The sequence below is a fragment of the Micropterus dolomieu genome, linkage group LG15, assembly GCF_021292245.1.
Source record: "Micropterus dolomieu isolate WLL.071019.BEF.003 ecotype Adirondacks linkage group LG15, ASM2129224v1, whole genome shotgun sequence".
In the NCBI taxonomy this organism is placed as follows: Eukaryota; Metazoa; Chordata; class Actinopteri; order Centrarchiformes; family Centrarchidae; genus Micropterus; species Micropterus dolomieu.
Window position 1 is genome coordinate 13,265,008 of NC_060164.1, and position 14,443 is coordinate 13,279,450.

General features: G+C 42.2%; 1 protein-coding gene and 1 non-coding gene across 2 annotated transcripts; both read right to left on the bottom strand.

Moving 5' to 3' along the window:
• Positions 1-397: 397 nt before the first annotated feature.
• On the bottom strand, positions 398-11,471 carry pprc1 (PPARG related coactivator 1). The gene is made up of 14 exons (XM_046070857.1): positions 11,281-11,471; positions 8,370-8,465; positions 8,095-8,244; positions 7,801-7,881; positions 5,617-7,705; positions 4,941-4,994; positions 3,869-3,929; positions 3,492-3,559; positions 2,469-3,195; positions 2,154-2,357; positions 1,951-2,029; positions 1,745-1,866; positions 1,263-1,414; positions 398-876 (listed from the first exon to the last, which is right to left on the bottom strand). Exons 1-14 carry the CDS (start codon positions 11,359-11,361, stop codon positions 776-778), a joined length of 4,065 nt encoding a protein of 1,354 aa, XP_045926813.1. The 5' UTR covers positions 11,362-11,471; the 3' UTR covers positions 398-775.
• Positions 1,495-1,634, bottom strand: LOC123984576. The gene has a single exon (XR_006828458.1). It is a non-coding gene; the product is annotated as a small nucleolar RNA SNORA50 (small nucleolar RNA).
• Positions 11,472-14,443: the final 2,972 nt, after the last annotated feature.

Below are 14,443 nucleotides of genomic sequence, written 5' to 3' on the forward strand. Positions count from 1 at the left end.
AAAGCACAGATGTTACCAATAACATAAAATATAGCTCTGTTCTATTAAAGCCTCCCAATAAGCCCTGATGGTGTTAACAGTGACCCAATTTTACCTTCTGACGTTTTGGCATGTTACAGCAGGGAAAGCACCTACGTAAATAATGAGTGCATTCCATTTAGGTGAGCTAGTTCCCTGGCCATGGTCCATGGTTTATAGGGACCCTTAATCTCAGCAATCATTAACAAGATGAGTTTCACCTCAATCGAGCCATTACTTATATTTACACCTAAGTTTTTCTTGTCTTATGTGAAGAAGGCCTATTACCTCTGATAAATTACTTCCCTTTATTTTTACAGATGTAACTAAAAAATGAAAAAAGCCATGCACAGTTGAGATGGAATGAAAAACAAAACAATGCAGTTAAGGTTCCTTTTTTATTTAGGTTTGTAGTACATTCAAATGTATCACAGCCTCTCCCAATAATTAGGGAGTTTTATTCCACTTACCTTCCCCCATTTTAAAAATGATTCTCTCCATACAATTTAAATTTGACTTTTGTATTTAAATAAACTTTAAAAAAATTCAATTTCACTTATTCCATTTTTTTTCTTTTCCTACTTTCATTACAAATCTTCACTTCAATAGAAGGTGTTAGCTTGCAGAAACAAAATAAAACAAACAAAATAAATGCAAAACTAATGCAACAACTTAAATATAAAGACAGTGTTGCAGGTGAGGAGCCAACCGTTGGCTCTGAGGTAAGTATCAGCTGCTTCCCGCTTCAGGCCTCGTGTTACCTCTTCAGATTCTGCTGGGCCTGCTTCAGTAAAGTGTCAAAGTCTAGTGCATGAAACTTGCCTTTTGCAGGCAATGGATCGTACTCTCTACTCGAATCTGAAAAGAAAAGACAGACGAAGTCAACACTGCGTTAAAATAAAAACGGACAAGGACAGCACAACACTGCATTTGGGTTGGACAATTTCAAAAGAGTGATGCGACTCTTGAAAGAACAGCTGGAGCCAGGATTTTTACAAGTTAAGTCACGAGTCCAAATAACCCCTGCAAATCCTAACCTAATTTTTTTGTGAAATCAAAAGGAGTAGCGTAAGTGTTCAACATCCTATATCTTAATGTATACTTTGTGATAATTGCATGTTGAAAAAGACAATTTGTAAACCGCACATTATTGCCAATCTTCTGCAAACCACATCAATACCATTTGGATAAATCAACAGCGAGAGCTACAGGAACGTTTGTTGTGTCTGTCAATTTATGCGTACCCAGGTCAGAATAGCTGGACTTGCAGAACTGTCTCCTTCCACCAAAACAGAGATCGAATGGCAGCTCATCAGGCTTGCGCAGCTTGCCTCCATTCTCTATGGCTGTAAAAGCATCCTTGTTGTCGTAATAAGTCACAAACCCATAGTTGTCCCTGTGACAGATAACCAAAACATTAGCCTGTATTCATTTTCAGTCTAGTGAAGGTCATAACAGGTCTTTTACATAGTTTTGAGCTGTGACTTGTTTTTAAAAGAGCCACCTAGGGGTGTTGCTAGGAGGCCCCAGTTATGAACAAGTCTGAATTTGCTTTAGCACTGTAGCTTGGCCTAAGGGGTCACAGGCAAGACCAACAAGGTTCAAAGACAGTGCCGTTTGCTCATATTACAGTCTTATTAAAATTTCAACAGGAAAGTAATCCCTTATCACAAAAGCAAACAAAGAGAAACATGCATGTATAATACTTGCTGTTGTATGTACTTACCCATGGTCTCTAAAGTGCAGGGTGCAATCTTCAATTTCACCAAACACAGAGAAGCGCTCTTTCAGTTCTTTTTGGGTCATTGTTGCTCGAATTCGACCAATGTAAACAACCCGGCGCTCCTCCTGAGAGAAGAAAGTAGTCGATCAGATGATTCATAGATACAATATTTTACTTTGATACTTATGTATTCCGTAAAATTAACTTACAATGGCTTTCTCCTTGCATCTCTTGACTTCTTCCACATTTGCCTTTGTACCGTGACCATAGCCAGGTCTACCTGAAGGGCTGAAGACGACAAGATGAAGCATTTAGTATTTTCTTTGTCCAAGTATTTGTTATGCACAACTGTAACAGCTATAACATTCATGTAATGACTAGTGTCTACATGAGCATGAGACATATACTGTACCTGTACAATCTACTGCTTCTACTCCACTGTGCTCGTCTTTGAGGGGATCGAGACCGTGACCTGGAGCGGCTCCAAGAGCCAGAACAAGAGGAGGAATAAGAGTACTTTCTCCTCCTGGGAGGAGAGTGGGACACAGAGGTAGAGGACCGAGAGGAGGAACGGGATGAGGAGCTGGAACTACTCCCAGAGTGACAGGGCCGATACCTAGTGAGGATAAGGGAAGAAATACTAGTGATGAACAAGTGAAATGAAAACCCCAAGAAATGGTCATGAAAATGCTGCACGAATTGAAGATATGTCAACTGAGGGCCTAACCTTTTTTTAGATGGAGAGCGTGATCTAAACCGATACCTAGAGGAATGGGAGTCTGACTCTGACCCGCTGGACGTAGGGCAGGGAGAACGATGGGATCTTCTTTTTCTAGACCGGCCTCCAGTCCGTTCTTTGGAACGAGGTCTGGGGCTGGGTGTGCGAGAAGCGGCACGTCGACGGTAGGACCTCTTGAGGGGCCCTCTCCTGGGGCTTCCTTCTTTGACAGTTCCATCAATCTCCTGCCGAGCAGGCGAAGCATCAGGAGTCTCCAGAACAGAGCTTCCCTGCATCCCATCAGTCCTGTGATCCAGGGGCTCTATCAGTGGAAACTCTTGTGTCTTGGTTATAACTGCAGCACTTGTCGTTGACTGGGCAGGCGATACCGGGGCCGATGGAGGTGTGTGTGTAGTGGTTGCACCGGGTTGCTTAATGGGTTTAATAGTGATAGAAGACTGCTGTTTGACATTCCAGCGTTTGCCTTGCTCTCCTGTAGAAGTGTCTTTGTTGGGGAGGCAGTAGTCATGGTCCATGCATGCCACGTCGGGGGCTACAGTGGCAGCAGCAGCAGGTTTGCTGCGGGACCTGACTGAGGGCAGAGGCCGAGCTTCTATCTGGATAACTTTGGAGGGACTCGACTTGGAGGCCTCAGCAGCCTTGCTCTTCCCCAGCAGGGCCACAGCGGCCAGGGGTTTCCACATCTGGTGGGGAGGAGTGGCTGGTGGAGTCAGAGCTGATCAGAGAGAAACGAAGTGCATCACATTACAGTTAACATTCAAGAGCAGTCGGCCATCTGTGTTGCAAGGTAGCCAATCTCTGATCATGTAGTAGTATTTTAGTAACCATTTCTCATGCCTCTGCAGTTTTAATGCTCTAAACATTTAGAGCAGAGAAGCCATACAAGGACAGATTATAATGGAAAACTTCTTTGCACCTTTATAAAAAGGAAAAAAGTAACCTTTCTTTGTTATTTTAAATGATTTAACTTAATGGACTCATCTTGAAGCCAAAGTCAAAATGCTGAATTACCTGCAGTACTTGCTAGGTCATTAGCTCTCACACGCTCCACAACTGTTATCTCTGGAGCCAACCCAACACTGCAAAGGGAACACAAGAGCCAGTTATTATATCGCTGGTAAATAGTGTAGCTGCCATCACAGTTTGTCTTTGGATTAGAACTCAGCCAAGTCCAGACAGAAAAAACAAAACCATTAGACCAGGTTGCACAAATTCAGATCTGAGATGGCCATCACTGTGGCCAGACGAAGCACGGTCTGCGGTAGGTCTTGGCAAAAGGTTTGCATCACATCCACACACAAAACAGGTTTCACTCTCCCGGGGATCTTCAGAGAAACCATGACTCCATCACTCACACAGAGCAGCTTCAGGGCTGTAGGGTAACTCACCTAGAGTTTCCTACAGCTGCTGCTCTACCAGAGACCTCCGGCACACATTGCTCCTCTTTGGCTGAAGAGAGAAGGAACAAGGAAATAAGTGCATCAGCACAGGGAAGAACAAAATTAACAGAGAAAGACACAGCCCCAAAAACAAATTTCGAAATTCTGCTTGAATGACAGGATGAACTTCACAACCTGCAGCAAGTCAGATATAAATGTAGTGTGTTTTGCACTCGTAATATCAGTACACACTGCATTTTCCATGGGAATTCTCCAAATGGTGACTAGCTATAATAACCGTAGTACTTAATATGATGGTTCAACAACAGGTCAATAACAAGTCCACTGATGTGAGTAACGGCACATACAGAGTCCAGCCGCTGGTCAGGGTTGGGGCTTGTACATCCGCCCAAACAAAGACAGCAGGGCGAGAGTTAAATGGATTTGCGGACAGGGCAGAATTCCAGCAGCGGAGCAGACACAAGCACAAAGCAGTTTCTCTGCCCCCACAGCACCCATCTCTTAAAGGGGAATGTTTCAGTAGATAAAAAAAATAAGCCCTGCCATTTTGATCAGGAGGCTCAGATAACCTTTAAGGTCATATGAACCATCTGATAACATCTTTGTTCCACTGGTCACTTTTGTGATGTATTCACCTTGTCAAAAATATAAAGGAAGGGTCATCTAAATTCACTGCAGACCAACTTCAAAGCATGTGCACAACAGCAGTGTTTTTGTTGATTTGTGATAAATAAAGCTCTTTAAGTATGCACTTCAAGTCTTTTAGTTAAAGTCCTTCTACCCACTAAACCACTACTGATAACCAAGATAGTGCTGCAGTGTTGAATTCCACTTCCTGCCATTACGAAACCCGGAAAACTGATACTCTGACTACATTTAGCTTGGTACTAAACTATGTGACCCACTGAGCTACTGGCCAGTACGACCACCCTTATGCCAGAAAGTAAGTCTGACAAATAAAACACTAACACTGGAGTGGGTAACATTGTCAGACATGGAATGGACAGAGCACTTCTTTCAGACAGAATGGATACAGTAAAAATCTGCCATTATTGATTACCTTGGGTTTCCTCAAACTGCTCCAGCAAGCTGGTCAGATCAGCAGCTTCAATCCCTACAAAAAAAAGATGTATTGGATTATAACACAAAACTCAGCAGAATTGTTTTTAATTAACTAGTATTTATACACCACATGATGGCTGAGCATACATGCTCTTATACACAAATGTTATACTGTTAAGAGTTACATTGAAATAAAGCAAGAACAGTCAAACAAGAGAAACAGGATGTAGGGTCAATTTATGGCGTGAGACAGGTGTAAGATGATTATACATTAAGTTTTACAGAGGAGAGCAAGTGTTTCGATTTTTACAGTGACATTGCATATTATTTTACTGCACTAACAGCAGACAGTCTTTCCTAAATAATTTCTGATACTGGGTTCCTGCACATCAGCCAAGCACTGGAGCAGACCAAGGGCAGGCTAAAGTACCAGTGCAGCAGAGATGAGACAATGACAAGGCAATTTTCTGACAAGGGGTTCTAGATAAATACCAATTGCTTGTATGTTAATTAATCAATTGCTTAAATGTGTATTTGTTCACAAGAAAAAATGCTTTCAATTTAAAAAAAAAAAAAAAAAAAAAAAAAAGGGGGGGTACAGAAATAGAATAATCAATACTGTCAGCCTTTCATGAACAAATTAACATTTTACCAATCATAACAACAAAGCTCACCTATCTCACTGGTGAAGGCCTCAATCAGCTCCTGCGTGGGGTTCTTTGCCCTTTGGGGTTTCACTGCTGTAGTGGGTTTCTCTTTAGTTTCAAGCACACCAGGTTCTGTTTTTATACTCTGGGAGCCTGAGGGATGGGTCCCCGGAGAAGAACTCAGCTGGGCACCATTGGCTGTGGGTCTGGAGGACATGCCATTTGATGTGATGGGGTTATTTAATGAGGTAGGAGCAGTGACCTGAGGCACCTTCTGGGAAACAACAGTGATCTTCTGGGGGGCAATGGGAGCAGACACAGTAGCAGTGGTGGGTTTGATCGCCTCTTTAGTGGTTTTAGGACAGGTTTTAGTGAGCTCTAAGCACTTAGGAGATACAGGCTGAGATTGGGGGCTTTCATCGACTCCACCCTTTCCTACTGAAAGTGCAGAAGAACAATTCCCAGCTGTTGGCGACATGAACTGAGTGGCAGGTTTTAAAGAAGTTGGAGACCCAGAGCTCTGAGGCACACAAGGCATTGCAGGTTGAACAGTGGTGCGTTGGTGTGTGGGTAAATTCTTTACAGCATTAGGGGCAGGAGTTAAAGGCTTTTGGGGTAGAGAAGGTTTGGAAGGTTCAGGTGTTTGCTTGCTTTCGGGTTTAGGAACAGGAGTAGCAGTTGAAACCTTGCTTGATGAGGCAACCATGTAGGTCGGTGGAACCAAAAGTGCCTCGGGGGTGGGTGGTGCACATGGTCCCCTTGGCTGCCAGGCAGGTTTGACCTCCTCGTCCTTCTTCGCTGCCTGGGGGTCGGGGCGTCGAGGATCCCTGGGGGTGGGGTCGGGCAGGCAGGGAATAGGGGGAAGCTCTTTAGGAAGCTCTGGAAGGCTGGGCCACTTAGTGCTGTTGTCATCTTGATTTTCCACCGGAGCCGGCTTTTTCTGCTGTCGGAGCCGCCGGTACTCTGCTAGACTGAGTGATTTGGGCTTTGGCTCTGAGGCTGCAGGGGCCTCAGGAAGGAGGGCCTCACTAACAGGTGGTGTTATCTGGGGTAGTACGGGGCTAGGAGCAGTTGCAGGGCTCTCTAAAGACACAGGAGGCAGGACAGCAGAGGGAGCTGCTGATGAGTCTTCCAGCTTCTCGGGGGCCTGCTGTTTAGGCGTTTCATCAGGCTGTTGGGAGATCACTGCTGTGGGTGAACAGCTAGGCTGACTCATCTCAGGGCTAGCATTTAATGGAGCCGTTTTCTGTCTAGGTGAGACAGACATGGCAACTCGTGCATTCATTTCAGGCAATAGTGTTGTAGTGGTGATTTGAGTTTGGCATGGATTAAATTTCTTAGGTTTTACAGAGGAAGAGGCAAGAGGACCCTTTGGGACTTGTATATACTTGTGTTTTTTCTCTCCTTTGACAGACCTTTTTTCAAGCTTTTTGGGAGATTCCTGTGCTGTATTTCCTACTGTGCCACTCCGAAGGACCCTTCCCTCCACAGGTTTGTGTTGGGACTGTTTCTTGCATTTCTTTTTCTTTTTCCTCCGCGAGGGGCTTTTCTCTTTAATCTCTTCTTTCTGTCTCTTAATGACCATCTCATCTTTCACATCTGAACATAGGTCTGGTGTCACAGGGGCAACTTTGACTGGAGCCTCACTGGCTGTTATGTCATCATCATCATCAACGATGACTATATGCTCCGAACTGTCGGAGGCCACTTCTTGTGAAACGTCCTGATCATTTTCTGAAGACTGCTCTGTAAGTGGTACAGAGACTGGGAGATCCATGTCTGGGATGGCCAGGATGGGTTCTCCATTTTCCCCCTGGTCCACAACCTCAAATAAGATGCCTCCTTCGGGCAACATCTGTTCCCCTTCGTCATTCTCCATACAAATGGCCATACAGTAGGGGTGCATATGCCGGACCAGATCTCCCAGGCTAACTGAAACACCATATTCACCCTCCTGCTCAAATGTGACAGGAAGCGGGAGGGTCAGACCTTCCCAGTCTAGCAGGTCATTGTCCGGAGATGAATCGTGGCTCACTGGACTCAGAGTGAGGGAGCCATCTTCCTCTTCCTCCCCATCACTCCTCTGGAGAGAGTCTGCCAGTATCCTGGGGAGAGTCTGGGTACAGACAGGGAGACACATATCCAGATAAATTCTGAGATCCGTCTGCTGTACCAGTTTATATACATTGCCTATGAGTGGAAAAAAGCTACCTTTCCAGTTGATAAGGGTCTTGCGCTACCAAGGGTGTCTTTCTCTGGAGGGGAACGGGACAAACACAGCAATCTCCTGAGCTAGAAAGTGAAAGAAAAGCATAATGACATCACTTTCTTACATTTGTAGATTTTATCATAATGGGTAAGGAGTAAGTTTAGAACCGCAGAGGTCAGCAGGCTTTCCCTCCACCACATTTCACTCTCTCTGCCCAAAGCTCAAAGAATGGGGGATGTCAAAAGCAGGAATCTGTGAGCCACTTTGAGATTTATGTATGACAGCTGGGCACTAACCGGGGAGTTTTCCCGGCCCTTCTGACCTGACAGCAGGTCTGAGTCGGGCAGTGTGTCAAACGGGGACAGGTTATCATCATCCACATTGTCAAGGATCTCCGTCAGAGCCGTTAGCAGCGTGGCTTCGCTCTCTTCATCTAGTCCTTTAGTCTAAATAAAACACATGGAAATGAGGTCAAAGCATGCACAGTATAAACAAACAAGTGTATAATGTTTGCATATCATAGAGCTCTTTTGGGTTGCTCTAACACTCAGCCATGTGAAATTAGTCTTGCCTCTATTGTTGGCGTGTCCTCAAAGATAGAGAGGATGGAGGGGTCCAAGCAGCTTTGAAGTGCCTCCATAGTTTCTCCAGAGCTCAGCACAGCAGCCTAGAGAGGGAAAAATGCACTTTAGATTTCTTTGGCAAAAAACATCTCACAAAACTGGAAACATGATTCAGGCATCTGCAAGCGGCCCTGAACACGTACATAATTGTGGTTACTAACTAGGGCTGGACAATAAAAAAAATTATCGCAATATAATTTTTCTTAATAACAATATAACAATGTTCAATAAATATTCAATAAATGTTTGATTTTGTTCACTTGAATCATACACGAATTAGGACTTAATTTTTCTTATTAAAGATGTTTATTCTGTAGAGGAAAAAGGACTGAAAAAGCTTTTACTTAAAGATATTTGTTGACGAAGATTTTATCATAAATATTTTGAATGTTCCATCTCAGATTTGTGATGTGATCCACTGTTTGGCATCAGGTTTCTTCAACTTTCACTCAGGAGCAAAAAATCAGCTTTTAAACTTGAAAGAAAAAACTATTTGATACTTATTGTGATAATTATCGATATCGAAAGATATGAAACTTTTTATCGTGATAACATTTTTGGCCATATCGTCCAGCCCTACTACTAACATTCAATTACCTCAGTACTGTGGATAAAGACAAACATCCGCTACTAACACGTTTACATCGCCAATACACTTCAAAAATGCAAAAAGAAAACAACTAACCACTTCTGTCTCTTTATTTTAAACAGTCCCTACAATTCATTATTTAGCAATATTGAGACATTTGACGTCATGTAGCAACCTTACTATATTAAAACTGTATGGTCTCTATGCTTTTAGATGTGAAGCTATATTGGGGTCTGAGACTTCAGTCAAAAACATACATCCTTGTAGTATCATGTATGGACCACTGGGGTGCATTCCATTACAACTGGACTTCAACTGCTTTTGAGTCATTTCCTTTCTTTAGTCAACTGCCTTTGACATAGTGCTTCTGGTTGTTCTACCACCTCTGTTACAAAAAGCGGTGTTTTACAATGCGTCACTATTTAGGCAGAGTGGACATGTTTTCAACCAAATAATTTAAGCTGAAAATGTTACTTAAATAAATTAAGTCTTGTCTGTGTAAGGATTGAACAGTGAAATAGGTCAACCTAGATTGTTTATTTGGTGGTGGGAGTGAGCCTAAGCTCAAGTCAGGCATTTGAAAATGAGAGTCAGAAAAGGAAACCCCAGAGGGCAAGGGAGGGCATGTGTTTTTAGTTTCAGCTTGATGAAGAAAACAAAATAGCAGAGGCATTTTCCTATAATCTGAAATATACAAGAAGATTGGAGCAAGTACATATTGTAGATGTAGAGCTCCAATTTACACACATATCAATACATAACTAAACATATAACTTGATAAATTAAATACCTTAAACAAATAATCTGTCCAAAGATGACCAACAACATCCCCATGTCTGAAAAACTTACATTTTAAACACAATTTTAATAAATGAATTTAAATTCCATAAAAAAAAAAAAAAAAAAAAAAAAAAAAAGTTAAAATGTGCAAGATACCATTTGATGTAGGCTCACTTGCTGTATAACATCTCAGATTTCAATCATATGCATAACTACACCATGTCCAGCTTACAGGTCACCTTTCAAGAGGAAACATAGCTGATAACATTATGCACTTTCATCTGGAAAGGCAGCACAGTGGTATCTTACAGCGAACCACGTGTTTCTGACTACACATGCACACACAGTGCGCAGACATGTTTGATCCCAGCCTCACCCCGTCCAAAGAGTGGCTACCTAGCCCATGTGTTGCACTACAACAAACCCGAGCATGGCCCTGATCTCTGCTCCTAGCCGATATTTTAATTATTACCTACTGACAGGCAACATTTAAACACCTTGCACCAAACGTAAAAAAAAGACCCACAAGTAGTTGTGTGTTTCCTCTACGGCAGGATGTGTGTGTGTGTGAGAGTTTAAATTGAGTGATCCTGCTGCGCATGTGTGAGGGAACCCAACATGTGATTCACCACGACTAAACCACATGTGGATATACACACACACGGCTTGTGAATGAAAATCTGATATGCTGCTGCAGTGTCAGAGTGAATCAATCACACAGGTGTATGCAACTGTACCGGCTGAAATCACTGTCTAAATATAAATGAGCTTCATCATTGTGTGCATCACTACTGATGACACATTACTGCAATGTGCTGGCATGGAGCCTATAGACTACACAATGGCGAAATTAACGTTACCAACCGGCGAAATTAACGTATGGCATCTTAACCGCTGTCAAACTAAAAAAGTAGGAACGTTATAATGTTACATCCACACTGCAATGATGATAAAGCTGGCTGACTACCATCTTGCAATGTCTGTTACCACGTGTGTATGGATCAGTTGATGAACAGCACACAGTACTTTGGCACATAAACCTACTAATGTAGCTTAAATGCGTGTTACTGACATTAACTATACAACGTATGCACATGCCAGGCCAACTACCTATAAAAACACACCGCTGTCACTTCACTTGTTTAAACGGCTCTTTATATTATAAAGGGAGGAAACCTGCGTTGTTCACTAACCGACCTAACGTTAACTGACTCACCAGCTAGCATTACCATACAGCTAAAACACCATCACATACAATGAAGGATTGTGTATTGTTTAATGCGTATACGTCTTAAGAGTTATCTAGCCGTAATCCCCACATAGCAATGAGGACTTTGTGAATAAGTTTTACCCGTGTGATACTACGGCTGCATCCACGTGTCACTTTTCCATGGGTAGTGTGCGGCTCTGCCCTGCTTCCAGAAACACTCACAAAACCACTAACAATGGACGTACATGCTAGGGAATGAAGTATTCAACATGTTCCTTACCTCGTCTAGCGTATCCATAGGGAAAAACTCCATATTGCACGCTGTTAAAGTCTCTTCGCCTGCTCCCCACCGCGCCGCCATCTTGCAAGTATACTCCCTGCCCCAGCCCCGACTCGTTTCAGAATGAAAAGTAATGAATCGCGCATTGGAGGAACAAGCACGCCGGCAAGACACACGTGGTCCGCCATTCCCGGCAAAATGACGCAAAGTGACGCCGGGGGTCAGAGGTTGCGTGGCCACGTTTCTCTGTAGTCCTGCCTACTTCTGTGGTGGCTGGCTGTTTAAAGTTAAGAGGACAAAAACACCAGGCACAAGCCCCAATACATTACTTTTGCAGTTGTTTGTTAACATAGATTATATACTAATGTTTTATTAACGTAGCCATAATGGTAACAATGGCAGAAACAACTGGAGACCATCTATCAAGTGAATACATGCAGGTAGGTTAGTTACACATGATAAACATGACCAGATGGATAAAACATTGGAAGAATATCGGCTATATGCTTGTGTTCATCAAATCATTCCAATTTAATTAGTCATTAATAATAAGTCGATTAATAAGTCATTAGGCTACAATGTGTGCAGACATTCTTTAACATCCCTTTAGGATTGTTTAAGTGTGGATTATATGCATCATTTAATATTGTTTGTATGATATAATACTTTAGATGAAATTAATCTTAAATTCATCATGATTGTTGCTGGTTTATGAGAACAGCCCAACTGTCTGTTTGTCGTGATACATTGAGCGACCAGACAAATAGAAACAACTAATACAAAGTCCTTACTTCAACAGCTCACTTTTTGTTGTAGGCTGCCGTGGGAATAGACTCCAAATGAGTGAAATATGGTTCTACTGTTTTGTCTCCTGTCACATATGGAGCAGCAGAAACATCATCAGAGTCACCTTACAATGCAGTGCAATCCAATACAACAACACGACACACAGCTCACAGCTCTTCCAGGAATCTGGTAACACTAGAAGGAACACAAGGAACTGTAGTAGTGTGTACGTGTGTACGTTTCTCTCCTTCAGAGTCTCTACCTTATAATGCAGACCTCCAGTGACTTGTCACATGATTTAGACGGATCAATAAAGTACTTCTGATTCTGAAAAACACACCACAAAACGAACACTGTAACAAAAAGGACAGAGATTAAGATAAAGAAAAAAAATATTTTGAGTATGTTGTTATTGTTTTTTAGAGCTGGTTTATTGGCACTGCCTATACTGCAGTTTCCTGGTTCTTTTTCATTTATTTGACATTTCTTGCTCCCATAGTTTGAGTAATTATAATTGCTTGTACTTTCAGTGGCCGTGGAAACAAGGAAGTAAGGAGGGCTCTTCAGGACCTGGAGGACTCTTGCATTCCTTGGATGAGAAAAACTTTAAACTCTTTAGTCTGAGGTGTATTTTGTGCCACAGTTAAAGGACACATCTCTTCATTGTTAACATTTTATATTCTTGCTCCCACTATTTTTAAGAAATCTTCAATGATGAAATGTATGACTGGAAAAACAGTCATAAAAATGCAATCAAAATGTTGCCACTCAGAAATGTCGGAGACATCTTTGGTGCTAATTTCACCCGCACACTCTGTCATGCTGATATCGTGAGACAACTTTTCACAGTGACGAGATCTCGTCACACCCCTAATTAGTAAGCTACATGAATCACATAATTAGATGTTAATTGTTTTTCATGTGTACCAAAGTCGCAGGTTATATTAAAACAAGGCTGTATCCTTTGAAGAAATTACACATTTATCCTCTGGAATGTAAAGCTGAATTAAAGATAAGTTAAAGGAACCTTTGTGCAATATAATACACTAGGGGGGTTTCATGCTACAGCCTTATATGGTATGATAAGTAGCGTATGGTGGCCAGTGTTAGTTAATGTTAGCAAACTTTAGGTAGATACTGACTTGCTGAGTCAGTGTGCTGTCTTAAGACTGTTTGATTACTTTTTTAGCACTTATTATTGTCCTATAATTGCCACTTGTTGCCCCAGTGGCAACTGCTTAGCAACGTTTAACGTTCTACCTGTGGAAACACACTTATATTTTAAAAGCACTGATTTAAAAATCACTATTCTTGGTGCACATCTTCCCCTGAAAATGAATATGATATTTTCTGTTTTCCAGGAGTCAGTGGACGGCGGGAGAAAGATCAAGGAGGCCATTCACATCCATTACAAAAGATCATTTCTGGACAGAGACAAGAGGTGACCACACATCATGAAATTTACACAAGGGAGTACCACTGTGAACACATTATCGCTCACTGAGGACTTAACCGGACATCACACTGAGAAGAAAAATTGTTTTCTCTCGGAGCTGGGAAGGTAAATTAAATAAAGGACATTGATGGATGTCTTTTTGTTACTGGGTGTAATACATGTGAAAGGTATGATGAGTGAACATAAGGACAAGCTGTGAAACACAGAGGTGGGGATTTAACTGGGTCAAAAACAAAAGTGGGGGTGATGTGTTCCTCAGTAGGATTGGTACCACATGGTACAGAAAAGCCATAGGCAATTCCCTCTGTCCCACAGGCAGAAATGGATTAGAGGTGAGCCCAGCCACAACGACACACAAACACACTGTGGTCTTCCACTGTGGTTTTACCACAGTTTTGCCTGTGTCGTTTATTCTCGGCTGTGGGAAGAATAAAACTACTTTGTTCTCCCACTACCTTTTGTAAAGTTTTAAAATCTTGACACATTCTCCAAGAGCTTTCTCACCGTGGCAGAGCTCTTCAGTTAAGTCATGCACTCATGCGCCATGGTGAATATGAAAACGCATCCTTGTTGCCGAGCAGTCTCAAAACAAAGGACACGCCAGGTTAGAGTCCCACTGAAGTTTAGGTTTGTGTCTGTGTGCTGTATATTTTCTGGCCTCAATCCAGGAATCCCCCAGGCAGCAATTATAATTCTCGTTGATCACTTTTTTCCCTTGCTGCATTTCATTTAAAGAACATGAATTCCTGAAGAACAAGACTATTTTAGTAATGCAGCACGAAATTTATGTAAAGTTTTTAGTAACATTTATATAAAATATATATAATGCTGGTTAGTATGTTAATGTTAGTCCAGCAGTTGAGTTTGAGAGTTGTTAGCCTGGCTCCACCTCAAAGTATCTTTGAGCAAGACACAGAACCC

What these genes read in the sequence shown, in the direction of transcription:
- pprc1 (XM_046070857.1), bottom strand. Translation starts at nt 11,361, where the DNA reads ATGGCGGCGCGGTGGGGAGCAGGCGAAGAGACTTTAACAGCGTGCAAT. An exon ending in AGGACACGCCAACAATAGAG is followed by an intron (nt 8,245 to 8,369) that starts GCAAGACTAATT and finishes TGTTTTATTTAG; the next exon opens with ACTAAAGGACTAGATGAAGA. An exon ending in GCAGTTTGAGGAAACCCAAG is followed by an intron (nt 3,930 to 4,940) that starts GTAATCAATAAT and finishes TTCTCTCTTCAG; the next exon opens with CCAAAGAGGAGCAATGTGTG.